At 24.9% G+C, this 14,302-nt stretch overlaps 7 protein-coding genes across 7 annotated transcripts; 3 read left to right on the top strand and 4 right to left on the bottom strand.

Moving 5' to 3' along the window:
* Window positions 1-835: 835 nt before the first annotated feature.
* On the bottom strand, window positions 836-1,331 carry LOC122851257 (endolytic peptidoglycan transglycosylase RlpA-like). Its single transcript, XM_044150373.1, has 2 exons — window positions 1,302-1,331; window positions 836-1,228 (listed from the first exon to the last, which is right to left on the bottom strand). Exon 2 carries the CDS (start codon window positions 1,219-1,221, stop codon window positions 844-846), a length of 378 nt encoding a protein of 125 aa, XP_044006308.1. The 5' UTR covers window positions 1,222-1,228; window positions 1,302-1,331; the 3' UTR covers window positions 836-843.
* A 1,545-nt stretch (window positions 1,332-2,876) lies between these two features.
* LOC122851256 (endolytic peptidoglycan transglycosylase RlpA-like) lies at window positions 2,877-3,432 on the bottom strand. Its single transcript, XM_044150372.1, has 2 exons — window positions 3,361-3,432; window positions 2,877-3,281 (listed from the first exon to the last, which is right to left on the bottom strand). The coding sequence occupies exon 2, from the start codon at window positions 3,272-3,274 to the stop codon at window positions 2,906-2,908; it is 369 nt and encodes a 122-aa protein (XP_044006307.1). The 5' UTR covers window positions 3,275-3,281; window positions 3,361-3,432; the 3' UTR covers window positions 2,877-2,905.
* Window positions 3,433-3,894: 462 nt separating this feature from the next.
* On the bottom strand, window positions 3,895-4,509 carry LOC122851255 (probable endolytic peptidoglycan transglycosylase RlpA). Its single transcript, XM_044150371.1, has 2 exons — window positions 4,453-4,509; window positions 3,895-4,380 (listed from the first exon to the last, which is right to left on the bottom strand). Exon 2 carries the CDS (start codon window positions 4,371-4,373, stop codon window positions 3,999-4,001), a length of 375 nt encoding a protein of 124 aa, XP_044006306.1. The 5' UTR covers window positions 4,374-4,380; window positions 4,453-4,509; the 3' UTR covers window positions 3,895-3,998.
* A 472-nt stretch (window positions 4,510-4,981) lies between these two features.
* On the top strand, window positions 4,982-5,688 carry LOC122851254 (coiled-coil domain-containing protein 115-like). Its single transcript, XM_044150370.1, has 2 exons — window positions 4,982-5,103; window positions 5,174-5,688. The coding sequence occupies exon 2, from the start codon at window positions 5,177-5,179 to the stop codon at window positions 5,669-5,671; it is 495 nt and encodes a 164-aa protein (XP_044006305.1). The 5' UTR covers window positions 4,982-5,103; window positions 5,174-5,176; the 3' UTR covers window positions 5,672-5,688.
* A 168-nt stretch (window positions 5,689-5,856) lies between these two features.
* LOC122851252 (TATA-box-binding protein-like) lies at window positions 5,857-6,979 on the top strand. The gene is made up of 3 exons (XM_044150367.1): window positions 5,857-6,057; window positions 6,280-6,392; window positions 6,460-6,979. The coding sequence occupies exons 1-3, from the start codon at window positions 5,956-5,958 to the stop codon at window positions 6,977-6,979; spliced, it is 735 nt and encodes a 244-aa protein (XP_044006302.1). The 5' UTR covers window positions 5,857-5,955.
* Window positions 6,980-7,017: 38 nt separating this feature from the next.
* LOC122851253 lies at window positions 7,018-8,854 on the bottom strand. The gene is made up of 3 exons (XM_044150369.1): window positions 8,463-8,854; window positions 8,000-8,372; window positions 7,018-7,917 (listed from the first exon to the last, which is right to left on the bottom strand). The coding sequence occupies exons 1-3, from the start codon at window positions 8,535-8,537 to the stop codon at window positions 7,658-7,660; spliced, it is 708 nt and encodes a 235-aa protein (XP_044006304.1). The 5' UTR covers window positions 8,538-8,854; the 3' UTR covers window positions 7,018-7,657.
* A 1,416-nt stretch (window positions 8,855-10,270) lies between these two features.
* LOC122851251 lies at window positions 10,271-13,324 on the top strand. Its single transcript, XM_044150366.1, has 2 exons — window positions 10,271-10,449; window positions 10,519-13,324. The coding sequence occupies exons 1-2, from the start codon at window positions 10,420-10,422 to the stop codon at window positions 13,312-13,314; spliced, it is 2,826 nt and encodes a 941-aa protein (XP_044006301.1). The 5' UTR covers window positions 10,271-10,419; the 3' UTR covers window positions 13,315-13,324.
* The last annotated feature ends 978 nt before the right edge of the window (window positions 13,325-14,302 follow it).

Here is a 14,302-nt window from a genome sequence, read left to right as displayed (position 1 = left end):
TGCTGCCCAAGATATATCCAGAGGTCGATCACAACAAGGGCCATTGTCATTTATCCTCAACTCACATGTTTTATTATCCTTACCAGTAACTGAAACTATAGAATTATATGGAAGCACTTTGGAAGCGGCGGTCATACTGGTTCCATCGAAATGTTCACCATTAGCTGTTAAACCAATCTCAGCTGGATTATTGGGGTCACCATACCAAGAGCAAATTCCTCTCTGAGTAAAACCTGGATGTACCTCTTTTGATGTCCATCTAGCTGAAGACATTTCGATGAAATTTAATCCAATGAATATTGACATCATCAATAAACTACTAGCTGATATTTTTATTTCCATTGTTTAGCTGGAAAAATTAAATTTATTATTTACAATTTGACAATGACAAATATTTTTTATTTAAATAGAAAATTTTTACTTACGATTTTTTAACTTTTTTATTTTGTATAGAATAATTTTAATTATTAATGATTAAATTTTTTATATTTTTTAGATGTTTTATACGGAATTTACTGCCCCTTCTTTTTGAAAAAATAAAATAATATTTTTATTTTTTTTCAATTTTATTGGATGATTTTAAAATTTAAATAATAAAAATATTTTTATTTATAAATTGTAAACAGTTTATTTGACTTTTATTTATTAATGTCAAGCAAATAATTAAAATAATAAAATTTGAAGAAAAAAAATAATAACACAATTAATTTTTCAAAGCTGTATAGTAAAAAATATTATTACAACACATTAAATAAAAACACAGTTTAATATTTGTCTTTGATAAATTTATTTATTGATTAAATTTAATGATTCCATTTTTTTGAGTCAATTGAGTAATATCTATTATGGTATCGAAATAACTGTGAGTGTACAATCCCAAATGCCTTTATCAATAACACCAAGATCTGTTCCTGCTCTTTTGGAAACATCAAGAATTCTTCCTGGAGTAAATGGACCTCGATCATTTATTCTAACACTAACTGTCCGACCATTATAGCCAACCGAAACAACACTATTAAATGGCAATGTTTTGTGAGCAGCTGTCATATCTGTTCCATCAAACCATTCACCGTTTGCAGTTAAACCAGCTTCACTTGGTTCTCCATACCACGAGCAAATACCACTCTCAGTGTCACCTGGTTGTAGAGCTGAGATCAAATTAAATCCAAGAAGAACAGACACAATAAATAAAGCACAGCTTGAAGCTTTTACTGATGCCATTGTTAATCTATCAAAAATAAAATTTATATTTAAAAATTTTGACAATAGAAAATAATTTAGTTAAGAAAAATAAAACTTACAATTTTTTTAACAACAGATAAATAATTAATTTTCAAAGTAATTTAATTTTTGATATCATTCTCAAGATTTTATACAAAAAATCAAACCCCTTCTTTTCTTTTAATCATTAAAACAATATAACAATTTTTTCCTCAAAATTTTATTTGATTTTATTGATAAAATTAATGCCATTTCTTATCACCAACAATGATAACAAATTTTTCATTTAAAAAAAAAATTTGTATTTATTTTTTTTCAACTTTTCCTGTAACTTTACAATTTGTTGATCTTTTTTAAATATTGACTTTTTATAAATGTAAATTAAAAATTATATTGTTTAATTAAACACCGTAGCGCAAATAAAACTCAAGGAGGAAAAATTATTATTTATTCATAAAAAATAAAATAAACACAATTGAGGAAAAAAAAAAAAATATATTTGATTCCATATTTTATATTTTCATTTTTGATTTATAGAATTTAACAATTTTTCTATGTTATTTTTCTATAGAAATAGATAGAAAATATTTCTAAATGTATTTCGATATTTAATATGCTGTTTTCGATTGAATTTTTTTTGTTTATTTGTTAATTTTTTTAAGGCACTGAATCGATTGTAAAAGTACAAGGCCAAGTACCCTTATCTATGACTCCTAAAATTTCTGCAGCTTTTTCGGAAATATCAAGGATTCTTCCAGGTGTAAATGGTCCTCGATCATTTATTCTAACCATCACTGTTTTTCCTTCGTAGGTCGTTGAAACCATTGTATTAAATGGCAATGTTTTATGTGCAGCTGTCATATCTTGTCCATCAAACCATTCACCATTTGCAGTTGTACCTGGTACATTATTCCATGAACAAATTCCACTCTCAGTATCACCTGGTTGTTGAGCAAAATTAAATCCAAAAAGTAACGATCCAATCAGCAAACTAATTACTCCACCTTTAAAATCCATTGTTTATCTAAAAAAATAAAAATTCAATATTAATAATATGCTCAATTCAAATATTAATTATCATATTTTCAATTTATGTAATTAAAAAATTTACATTGTTTATAATAATTGTTGATTCAACTTTTAACAGGTAGAAAAATTATGTGAATTGTTTCGATAATTATTGGTGTTATTTATAGTCATCATCGCTATCATTTTTCTAGTAAAAAAAATTGATAAAAAAATAAATATCCGGAAGTAAATTTTACTGTATATTTTGACTGATAGCATTATCCTTAAAGCTTTGAAAATATAAATCATAATTGACAAGGATGAATACATAATTATCCTTATCATTATTTATTTTTATAAATTTTTTTTTTCCTTTTTTTAAATGATAATTGTATTATTTTTATTTGAAATAAATTATATTTTATTTAACCACGATATTATACTCTATTATTAATTACTCAAATTTATTACTATTAAATACACAGAACATTTATTTAATTTTGAAAGAAAAACAAAAAAATTAATTGAAAAAAAATGAAAATTACAAGAAATAAATATAAAAGAAAAATGAAATAAAACATGCTTGTATTTATTTATTTATAAATTTTTATTAAAATATAAATTAACAATATTTTATTAATAAATATTTGTTTAATTTTTTTTATATAAATTTAACTTATTTTGGTAATGAAACAATAGTGAGAGTACAATCCCAAACGCCTGTATCAATAGTGCCCATCATCTCTGCTGCTCGTCTTGAAACATCAAGAATTCTTCCAGCAACAAATGGACCACGATCATTAATTCTAAGTGTTACACTTCTTCCTTTGAAACTGGTTCGTACCATTGTATTAAATGGCAATGTTTTATGGGCAGCTGTCATGGTGGATCCATCAAACCATTCACCATTGGCAGTTGTACCAGGTCCAGCATACCAAGAACATTTACCACTCTCGGTGTCACCAACTTTTACAGCTGAGATTAAATTAAATCCAAGAAAAGCAATCACAATAAATAAACTACAAATTGAAGCATTCGCTGCCATTATTTATCTATTGAAAATAAAATTTATAATTAAAAATTTTTGATAATTTAAAATGAAATTATCCAGATGAGAAAAATAAAACTTACACTTTTTTTTCAACTAAGTTTTAACAGATAAGTAATTATTTTTTAAAGTGATTCAATTATTAATATCATTTTTTAGATTTTATACTCAGATAAATCTCCTTCTTCTGTCTTTGGATCACTAAAATAATATAGAATGTTTTCCTTTCAATTTTATCTCAATGCATTGATAAAAATGATGGCTTTTTATTAATGAACGTAATGAATATATTATTTTATTTTTCTACCTATTCATTTTTTTATTATGACAGATTTTCTACATAAAACGCCAGTTTTTAAATATTATTTTTAAATATAAATTAACATTTATATTTATTGTACGATAAAACGTATTGTAGAGCCTATAAAAAAAAAAAAAAAATGAGGAAAACTATTTTTTATTTTTACTCATAAATACGTAAGTAAAAAATAAAATAAACACAATAATTGTGGAAGTTTGTTTTTTTTTTTACTTAAAGTATATATAGATAGTATTTTAAAAATTGAATTGTGTTTTTAACAAATATTTTTATAAAATAAATATAAAAAGAAAACTAATTAAATATGCTAGTGTATTTGTTTATTAATTTTTTTTTATTATTAAAATATAAATTAACAATAATTTGTTAATAAAATATTTATAATTGTTTTTATTGAGCTTGTTATGGTAATGACTCAATTGTAAGAGTACAATCCCAAATGCCTTTATCAATAACACCAAGATCTGTTGCTGCTCTTTTGGAAACATCAAGAATTCTTCCTGGAGTAAATGGACCTCGATCATTTATTCTAACAGTAACTGTCTGACCATTATAGCCAACCGAAACAACAGTATTAAATGGCAATGTTTTGTGAGCAGCTGTCATATCTGTTCCATCAAAATGTTCACCATTTGCAGTTGTTCCTTCTTCACTTGGTTCTCCATACCACGAGCAAATACCACTCTCAGTGTCACCAACATTTTGGGCTAATATCAAATTTAAACCCAGCGATGACAAAACAATAAACAAATTGAAAGTTTTATTTTTTCCAATCATTGTTTATCTGGAAAAATTAATTTACTATTTTTATAATATTTAATAACAAATTAATTTATACTTGCAATTTTTTACTTACCAAATTTCTTGTAGAAATAATTTTATTTCGAATAGTTTTATTTTTATGAATTTTACTATTTTAGTACACATTTTTATACTAAAATAAAACTCCACCCATTCCAACTGTTATCGCTGTAAAAAAAAATAAATCAACGAAAATAATTGTTATTCATAATAATTTATTTTCTATAATTCATGTGATTAGTTTATTTTTTTTCCTCAAACTTTAAACGATACAAATAAATATGTAAATTATTTATTAACATAAAATTTTTCCTGTAGATTATAATTTTTTCAAATCAATTTATCAATAAGAATAAAAAAAAAAAAACTTTTCCTGTTTATTTATTTTTTAAAATAACTATAATATTTTGTCATTTAATTTCAACTAATTATAATTTTATAATTTTATTTTCATATAGCCAAATTGATTTTTGATTTTTGAATTTCGAATTTAAATTTCGTCGCGCGGGAATCAAGTGTCAGCGATAATTGTCGCGCGAGATAATCGTCATTGAAAATCCACCTTTTTGTTTCGTAATATTTTTGTTGATCATATGTTTTGGGTTGGTCATCAAACTGTCCATGTGTCAAACAAAGTGTCATCAATTAAAAACACAAAATCCTCTATAATATTTACAAAAATAAATTGTGTTTAAATTAATTGAAAGTAAGACAACAAAAAGGTATGCATCAATAGTAATTAAAATTGAAAATTAATATTTTTTTCTATCCATCAGACAATGACAAATGAAATGGAACAAATCAATGAAGATCTGGACAAGCTTCTTCTTCGTTGTCTGCAATTAACAGAAGAAAAAATAGTCTACACAGTGCAGTTGGAAAATTTCATGAAAGATGGTCTTATTGAAATTGCCAAGTCAAGATACATTCAAGGCAGAGAAACAGTTGGCATCAGCAATGTTCCCAATGATAAATCAAGTGATTCATTATTCCAACTTGAAACAAGCTACGACAAAAAAGAACCTGGATCAAATCCACTTCCAAAATTTGATATTCATCTAAAAAACAAAGAAGACATTGAAACTTGTAATCCAATCAAATGGTTTGGTGTTCTTGTTCCTCAAAGTCTTAAAACAGCTCAACATAAATTTCAAGAATCAATTTATCTTTCAGTTAAAATTGCAAATATAACAGCTGAACTTGAAAATAATCTTCACGACTTTAATATAACTAAAGAAAAAATTAAAACATTAAATAATACACCAGAAGAATAATACCCAACTTATTTCATGTACAATCATTTATAATAAATAAATAAATTATTTATAATTATTTTTTTATTTATTTACAACAATTTAAATATTCGCGCTTTTATCAATAATAAAATGGCGTCACAAGTGGAACTAAAAAACCAGATGGCATCAAGGTCTAGCGTTGTCAAAAAAAAAAAAAAAAAATGTCAATTTCATCATCAGCAATTGAATAAACTCGTGGACGTAATTTTGGAGTAATTTTAATAGTATTTTAACATTAATAATAAGTTTTAAATAATTTTATAATGATGACGACCTGTCAGAGTGATAACGAGTTGAAGAAATTACTTCACAGTCCAGCGAAAAGTTCGAATTATGATAAATTATCAATGGCACCTCCACTGTCTGTAAGTACCACCCTTCATAATCCTAGGTTAACATTTTGTTTATCATTTTTATTAATTTTAAATAACAATGCAAGCATGCTTGATGAATAACTTTCTAATAAATTAAATTTTAATTGAATTGGTGATAATAATTACTTGGCATTTGTTGATGATTAAAGTGAAGACAACAACATGTGTTCCACTTGATGACAGTATTAATAATTACTCAATAATTGTTTCCAGACAAATGTTCCAAGACCAAGTACATCACAAAACACAAATCCACAATTGTTAATGACACCATTAGCACCAGTTGGTGCTCCTCCTAAAGATGAACCACCTGAACCAGTTGTCCAGTAAGTGGAATAATTAAATAATTAATATATTATACTGGCAATTGATTTGTTAAATTGTTATTTATAGAAATGTTGTGTCGACAATAAATCTTGGCTGTGAATTAGATTTAATGAAAATATATGCTCGTGTTAGAGCAGCTGAATATAATCCAGCTCGTTTTACTGGACTAGTCATGAAAATAATAAGTCCAAAAACAACAGCATTAATATTTAGATCTGGTAAAATGGTTTGTACTGGTTCAAGAAGTGAAAATGATTCATTTTTAGCTGCTAGAAAATTTGCTCGTATCATACAAAAAATTGGCTTTCCAGTAAAATTTTTAGATTTTAAAATACAAAATATGGTTGCAACTTGTGATCTTAAATTTCCAATTAAAATTGAAGATTTTACATCTAGTCATAATAATTTTTGTTCTTACGAGCCTGAATTATATCCTGGAGTTATTTATAGACTTGTAAAACCAAGAGTTGTGTTATTAATATTTGTCAATGGAAAAATTGTTGTTACTGGAGCAAAAACACGTGATGATATTCAAAATGCACTTCATCAAATTTACAGATCTTTAAAAACTTATCGTAAATATTAATTACACTATTATTAATCTAGTTTTTCTTTTTGTTCTGTAAATTTTGTAAATTTTATCTTTAAATAATTAAATAACAAATTTTAATTTTTTTTTCTTTTTTGTTAAACTTTTATTTATTTTCTTCTTTTTTTTTGCGTAAAATTTTTATATTTAAATAGTAATTATATTTTAAAACAAACAAACGAAAAAAAAAAAAAAAAATGATTTTACAATAAATTTTTCTTGATATGACTAGCATCGAAATATTTAATTTTTTTTCAATCAAAAATATTTTCACAAGATGTCGAAATATATTACATTAAAATATCATGATTCTTAACATTAATAAATAAATATACTATATTTCGCGATAACATATCAATCACACTTTCCTTGTTGTATTTTTAAGACTTTTTCTTATATTTGGTTCTTTATTATTACAACTTTCTGATCAAATATCAGGCACCATTATTATAATAATCTAATAAAGTACTCCAATAATATGACCAGAAAGTATCAATACTGTTTTTTTTTGTTTTTTTTTTAAACATTATTAATATTATTATTATTGTTATTAATATTTTTTCTTTGTAAATAAGTTTGTCCTTATTTTCTTATTCGTCAACTTGATTTGCTCTTTGTTTTTAAATGTTTTTTGTTGCGTTAAATTATTAATCCAAAAATGTGATTGTTAGTATTTTATGAAACGACATTTATACCTTTTTTAGCAGCAATTGGTAATTTTTCACCTCTAAAAAATGGATTTGTTTCTTGAAAGCCTTGAATGATTTTTTCAAATTCAGAATTTTGTGATTGTGCATTTGTTAGCTCACGTTGATTATCAATATTTGTTGGACAATCAATCATGTGTTCAGCATCACACATACATTCTTGGGCACTTTGATAATCTCTACTAAAACCAGCAGTGTTTTCAAATTCTTCTAAACAATTATTTTCACCTGTAACAACATTAAACAACAATTAGCACATGATACAAAAACAATCAATAAATTTATCAAAAAATAAAAATATTAAACACACTTGTATAACCAACTGGACATGGATTTGGTGGTGTACAATATGCAGGCAATTGATTATCTGTTTTGTCTTCAAGTACACCTTTATATCCAGCAATTTGTATTCTATGTTTATTATCATTTTGATTTAATTTTTGATGTGAATTTAATGTACTGTGTTGTAAATATTCTTGATCACGTATACTTAAATTTGGATTAAGTGTATCAATGCCATCATAATCAATTGGTAATTCTTGTGGTACTTCTTTGGCTTTATCATAATCATCAGTGACACGTGATGAATCTTGATACTCAAGATATGAATCAGCTGCATCAACAAGCTCACTTCCCATACGGTCAATTATTTCACGAAGCATCAATTCAGATATTAATGGATCCTAAATGAACAACATCAACATCATCATGTAAGTTTAAAAAACACTTGAATTATATTTATCACAATTATTTTTTTTTAATTTTTTGTTTACCTTGATTGAAGGCATGTATACCATTGTCCCATGTACACTTGCAATAATTCCAATTAGCTTTATTAAAATCCACATTTTGTTGTTGTCTTTATAGGTAAATCAATTAATTGTTTGTTTTTCTTTTTCTCAACAGATTTTAATTAAAAAAACATCAAACAAGAAAAGAGAGATATTTAAATGTTGATTATTAATTGGAAACAAAGGATTGAACAAACACTTTGGAGTAGATGTGGATCTTGACTCATGTTACTTCGTCATTTGCTACGTGGACAACTTGCTTGCGCCATCCACGGCGTTACAATACATTAAAGTATTGATCCTGGGTCTATGTGCTTATTTCTTGAATCTCGAGATTTTATTTTTTATTTATTTTTCACACCCACGTCTTTTTTTTTTTTTTTCTTCTTATTTTACTACTCAGCATCGAGCAATATCGTCATAGAGTTTTTTTTTTTTTAATTCATCATGTTAATCATCAACGTCATCTAGATAATATATTAAATTTTGTAGTAATTATATTGTCAATTGAATAATCATTTTGTAAATTGAGGAAAATTTACAATTTCCTGTGATTTATTATTAATTTAATAAATGATTATTATTTTATGATGGTTTTTAGTGAAATTAAAAGTTGCTTTGCTTGGTAAAATACATTACGCTGTGGTGAGGAGAGACAGGGGAAAATATGAAAGATCAAAGGACCCTTTCAGTCTCGTTACGTCAACCAGAAAGTAGTTTGTTTGTTTTGCTTCCTCACAAATGACATTTACCTCCGACAAAACAAAAACTATATCATTTTTTTCTTCATTCAATTTATCTATTTTTTTTATATTTTTATTATTTTTCATGCTGTAGAGAAAAATAAAAAGAAATAAAATTCCAAGGACAAGTAATTCCATGGATTCCAGCACATGTCATCATACATCGTTGTTAACTATTTGTGGAATTTACTTGGACATTATCAATAAACTGGTAAAACTATTTTCAGTTATTTTATGTTTGGCTTGATGCATTTCGAAAGGAAAAAAAAATACTTTACCAACTTGAATAATTATTATTAAAATACAAATATCAGGCTAAATAAATTTACAAGGTCATTTATTTATTCATTTATTTATTTATTATTTTTTTTCATGTCTCAATTGTTTAAGGCTTTTAAAATGCTTGAATATTTGTTAAAAAATATTCATTGAAATATAAAATAAAAATACAAGCCTTCAACTGTACTTAGAGCTATAAAAAAATATAAAAAAAAAAAGGACAAAAGTCTAGTTGCAAATGGGTCTACAGAAAATAAATTATATACTTTGTTGGTCAGTGTTTTGAGGGGGGATAAGGGATGTAATGTTTTATTGATGATATTATTTTAAAAATAAAAAATAGGGGTAATATTTTGTTACGCTCTTATATTATATCGTTCTCTCAGCGTCACGAGTATTGATCCCACAAAAATGAACCTCACAGCAACGACTTTTCCTCTAGTCACTATCTGAATGGGTCATCCCTCTTTTTCTCATTTTCTTTTTTATCTCTCTCTCATTTCATGCAACATCCTATTTTCATTTTCAAACTCTCAACACTTTTGCATAACCATTTTCCATGATGAAAAGCAGGCCACAGCCTGTCACGAGTCTTCATGTACAATCTTTAAAACTTTTTTTTTTTTTCCATTTACCATATAGCCCTTTTTTTTTTTCATATTTTTTTATTTCTCTTTTATACCACTGGCTTTATGGACTCGCAAATAACCCAGCAAGTCAACAAATAAATTTTTTTTTTTTACCATTTATTTATACATTCAATTAATATTTTATTTGCTCTTTTTTTTTTTATATAGAAACCACATTTGATAGAAAAAAGACGAGATATTTTGATGATTATCAAGTTGGATGGAAAAAAAATTATGTCAGGGTCAAGGTCGTCGTGAGAGAATTAAATTACAAGTGAGATTGTTAAAATGGTTGATGAAAAAACTTCTAAAATTTTGGTAAATAGCTTGCAATTAAATTTTGATGGTGTAAAAAATTAACCTTTTAATGATAATTATTTTGTAAAGAATGTCAGTGGAGATGGTTGTGGTGATTATGATAAATACATTCCATATATTGATGCAATTCGTGGATTATTTGTGTCAAGTCTTGATGAAAAAATTTACAATGGTTTGTCAAAATTTGTTTATAACCAAGATAAAAATTCATCAAGAGATAATTTGAATGAAAAACAATTGAATTCATCAATTGGTGTATCGAATTTCGATAAATTAATTGATGCCATATGGAATCTTGATCCAATCAATGCAATTTGTCCTGGTTCTGGACGCCAAGATGCTGGAATTTTTGAACGAGTACTCAGACAAGCTATAAAATATTTCATAAAAGAAGGTCTTATATCTTGTTTTCTAAATTCAATTGTTCTTAACAACCGTCTCAATAGAATACACCGAGAACTTGATGACCTCAGTGTGAATAATAATTTTCTAAAAACCTATTTACCTTGGAATTTTCATGATAGTAATAATTTATCTGTTGATAAAAATAATCAACATGTTATTGATTCAAGTCACGAAATATTCAACACGGAAATAAATTTAAGCCAGTTAAAAAATGATGAGATAATACGTGATAAAGATGCAAAATGTTTTTGTACATCTAGAGAAAATTCAACTGATGAAATTTGTGAATTATTGAGAGACAATTATGGCAGGTGTTTATCAGAAGAGTTTCATGTTGATAAAAAAATAATAAAAAATAAAATATCTGATATAAATTTATCCCAAGATGATAATTGGACAAAAGAAAATTTAAAAATTCATATTTGTCAGGCAAATAATTGTTCTGATGAAAAATTATCATTGCCAATTAAATCAGAATGTTTTATTCGTCATCTAGATAATTCTGGATCATTTAAAAATATATCAAAATATGAAAAATTTAAAAAGAACTTTAAAAATTGTCTTGATAATATTTGCAAAAGCTTGAATGATATTTTAAAAAATTTCGATGGTAAAATAATACGTAAATGTTGTTTGCTTTGTCGTGTTCATGGTGATTATTTGAAGCTTTGTTTAAAACGTAAAAATAAGGATGGATGTAAAGTTGATTTGTACTCTGATTTAATTGTTATTCATGAAAATTTAGAATGTCATCATGATGCTAAATTAAACAATAAAATAAAATCGAATTTTGATAGAGATAAAGCTGAAGAGGTGAATTGTCCAAGAAGCTCTAGGTCTTCATCAATTTTAGCTGGCCAAAATTCATCTGATGATGATTTAAGTTTCAACTGTTCTTGTGATGACGAGTCACACGATGAAGACTCATTCAGATCAGCAAAATCAATAGAAAATATTAGAAAAAAAAAACCATCTAAAATTGTTGATAATCATGAAGACCAACATGTTGTTGATGATAAATTATTAAAAGATAAACTACTTGAAATTTTAAAATCAATAACAAATGAAAATTGTCGTAAAAATTCAAGTTGTCCAGGTGATTATTGTAAATCAGTTTACGTACAAACATCTGAAAATTTTGAAGCACTTCAAGGTCCTGATGACTGTCATAAATTGATAAAAAATAAATCAGATCTTGAGTTGAAAATATTCGAAATACTCGAAACGATTATTAATAAAAATAGTGGTAAAAAAATTGATGAAGAAAAAAATATAATCAAGCATGATAGTTTAATTATCATTCAAAAATCGAAATCATTAACGAAAATTTGTTCACCAAGTGTTTGTCACAGTGTCAAGTCAATTAAATTTTTACGTGATAATGAAAATAAGACTGATGATGGTGTTGATCATGTTGATGGTATTCCAGAGCCTCGTTCACTTGATCATCATATTAATTCACCTGGTCGTTTGCAGCTGCAATGGAGTGTCAGTAAAGAGCTATTTAATGACTACAAAAGTTCTTTAATTTGTATTTTATCACCAAGCAAAAAATCATTGAATCCAAGTCACAAAAATATACTGACATTGACATGTCAAAAAATTGCAGACAAGCATCAAAATAAATTTATTAAATCATCTTTAAATTCAGCTCATCAAAATTCTTTGGGTGATAATGTTTCGTCTAATTTATCAAAACCAAAAATAAAAAAAACTTCAAAAATTTCATGCTCTTCTTCAAGTTTAAATAATGACAAATTTTTAAATTTTACAATCGAAATTAAAAGATTAAAATTGATCATTAAAAAGTTGATGGAAAAATTACGTTATACATTTTCGAAAAAATCGCTTAAAAAATTACAAAGATTGATTAGAAAAAAAATTATTCGTCCACTTTTAATGGAACGTGAAAAATGTACACAAAATAACGGATCAAAAATAAAATTATATGAAAAGAAATTGTTTAAAAATTTTTCAGAAGCAGAATCTATTGAGTCATTTCGATATTTACCAAGAAAAAATTACTACTCAGATACTTCGGTGGAGCAGAAAATGTGTTGTCAAAAAAAAAATAATTATCATGATAGAAAAAGCTTTAAAAAAACAAAATTTAAAGCTCAATGTAGTCGTTGTAAAATTGACAAGTCAAAGTATAATTATCAACGACATGAAAATGCTGGAAATAATATCAAATCGATGAATAAAAATTGTCGAAAATATTCAAATAAAGGTAATAATATTTCAACCAACGGGAGAGTTATTTCATCATCAAATGTTGATATTGAATTTAAATGCCCTGAGGATGATGAAGAGTGTCCTGGTTTGATTAATAATTATTTTCGTTCAATTCTTACTCAGTATGTTAATCTTTGTAAAAATGTTAAATATTCTTTTGTCAATAATCAAACAGATGTATCATCAAGCCTTGATCAGGTACCACCAAAAAAAATAAATAAATAAATAAAACAAATTATAAATAAATATATTTTTCAATAAATTAATTAGACAAGTTAATTATTTAATTAGTAAATTAATGGTGAAAAATAAAATTTAATTGACGCTTTGATGAATAGAAAGTGGCTGATAAAAAATATTCAACAACATATTATATTTTTATGATTATCAAAAAAGACAATCAAGATGATCGATCCAATTTTGCTCTTTTGTTGGTTTCTCTCAGGTCACTTGATATTGTTTTTTTTATTTTTTTATTATTGGTATTTTATAAAATCAATAATTTTTTTATGTATTTGTATTTTTAGATATTTTATTTTGAATTTTTATAGTGAAATAAAAATTATTTAATAATTATTATTGGTAAATTATTTAAAATTAATTTTATTAACTTTTTTTTTTTGCAATATAATTTAATAATATTTTTATTTAATTAAATGAAAAAATTATTTAATTATTTTTAAATTAATTTAATTATGGTTTTTTTTTTATTTTTATTTTATTTATTGTAAAAATACATTTTTAAAGTTGTTTAATTAATTTTTAAATTGACTAAAAATAAAAAAAGAATTATTTTTTCTTTTCTCAATTTATAAAATCAATAATTTTTTTGTGTATTTGTATTTTTAAATGATTTAAAATAATGATGAAATAATTTATCCAATTTTATTATTTATATAATTATCAATTTTTTAATTCCATTCAAATTAATATTCTCACTAATTATTTAGATAATTAATTAATAATTCTTCAAGCTTTAAAAATGAATGAAAAAAATTTCTGTAATTAGTCAACAGCCTGTTGGAATTAAATAAATAATAAATAAAAAAATAATTTAATTACTTTTCTATTTTACAAAATATCTCTAATTAAATTTTCATCTAAAAAATAATAAAACTAATATCTCAATATTTGTCAAAATGCCAAACTCAATAAATAAAATAAAAAAAAGAAACACTTGTTATTATTAATTTTATTGTACAATTATACATGA

Source organism: Aphidius gifuensis, linkage group LG3, assembly GCF_014905175.1.
Source record: "Aphidius gifuensis isolate YNYX2018 linkage group LG3, ASM1490517v1, whole genome shotgun sequence".
NCBI lineage: Eukaryota > Metazoa > Arthropoda > Insecta > Hymenoptera > Braconidae > Aphidius > Aphidius gifuensis.
The sequence above is the reverse complement of the archived record's forward strand: the minus strand, read 5'-3'. Positions and strand labels throughout refer to the sequence as shown.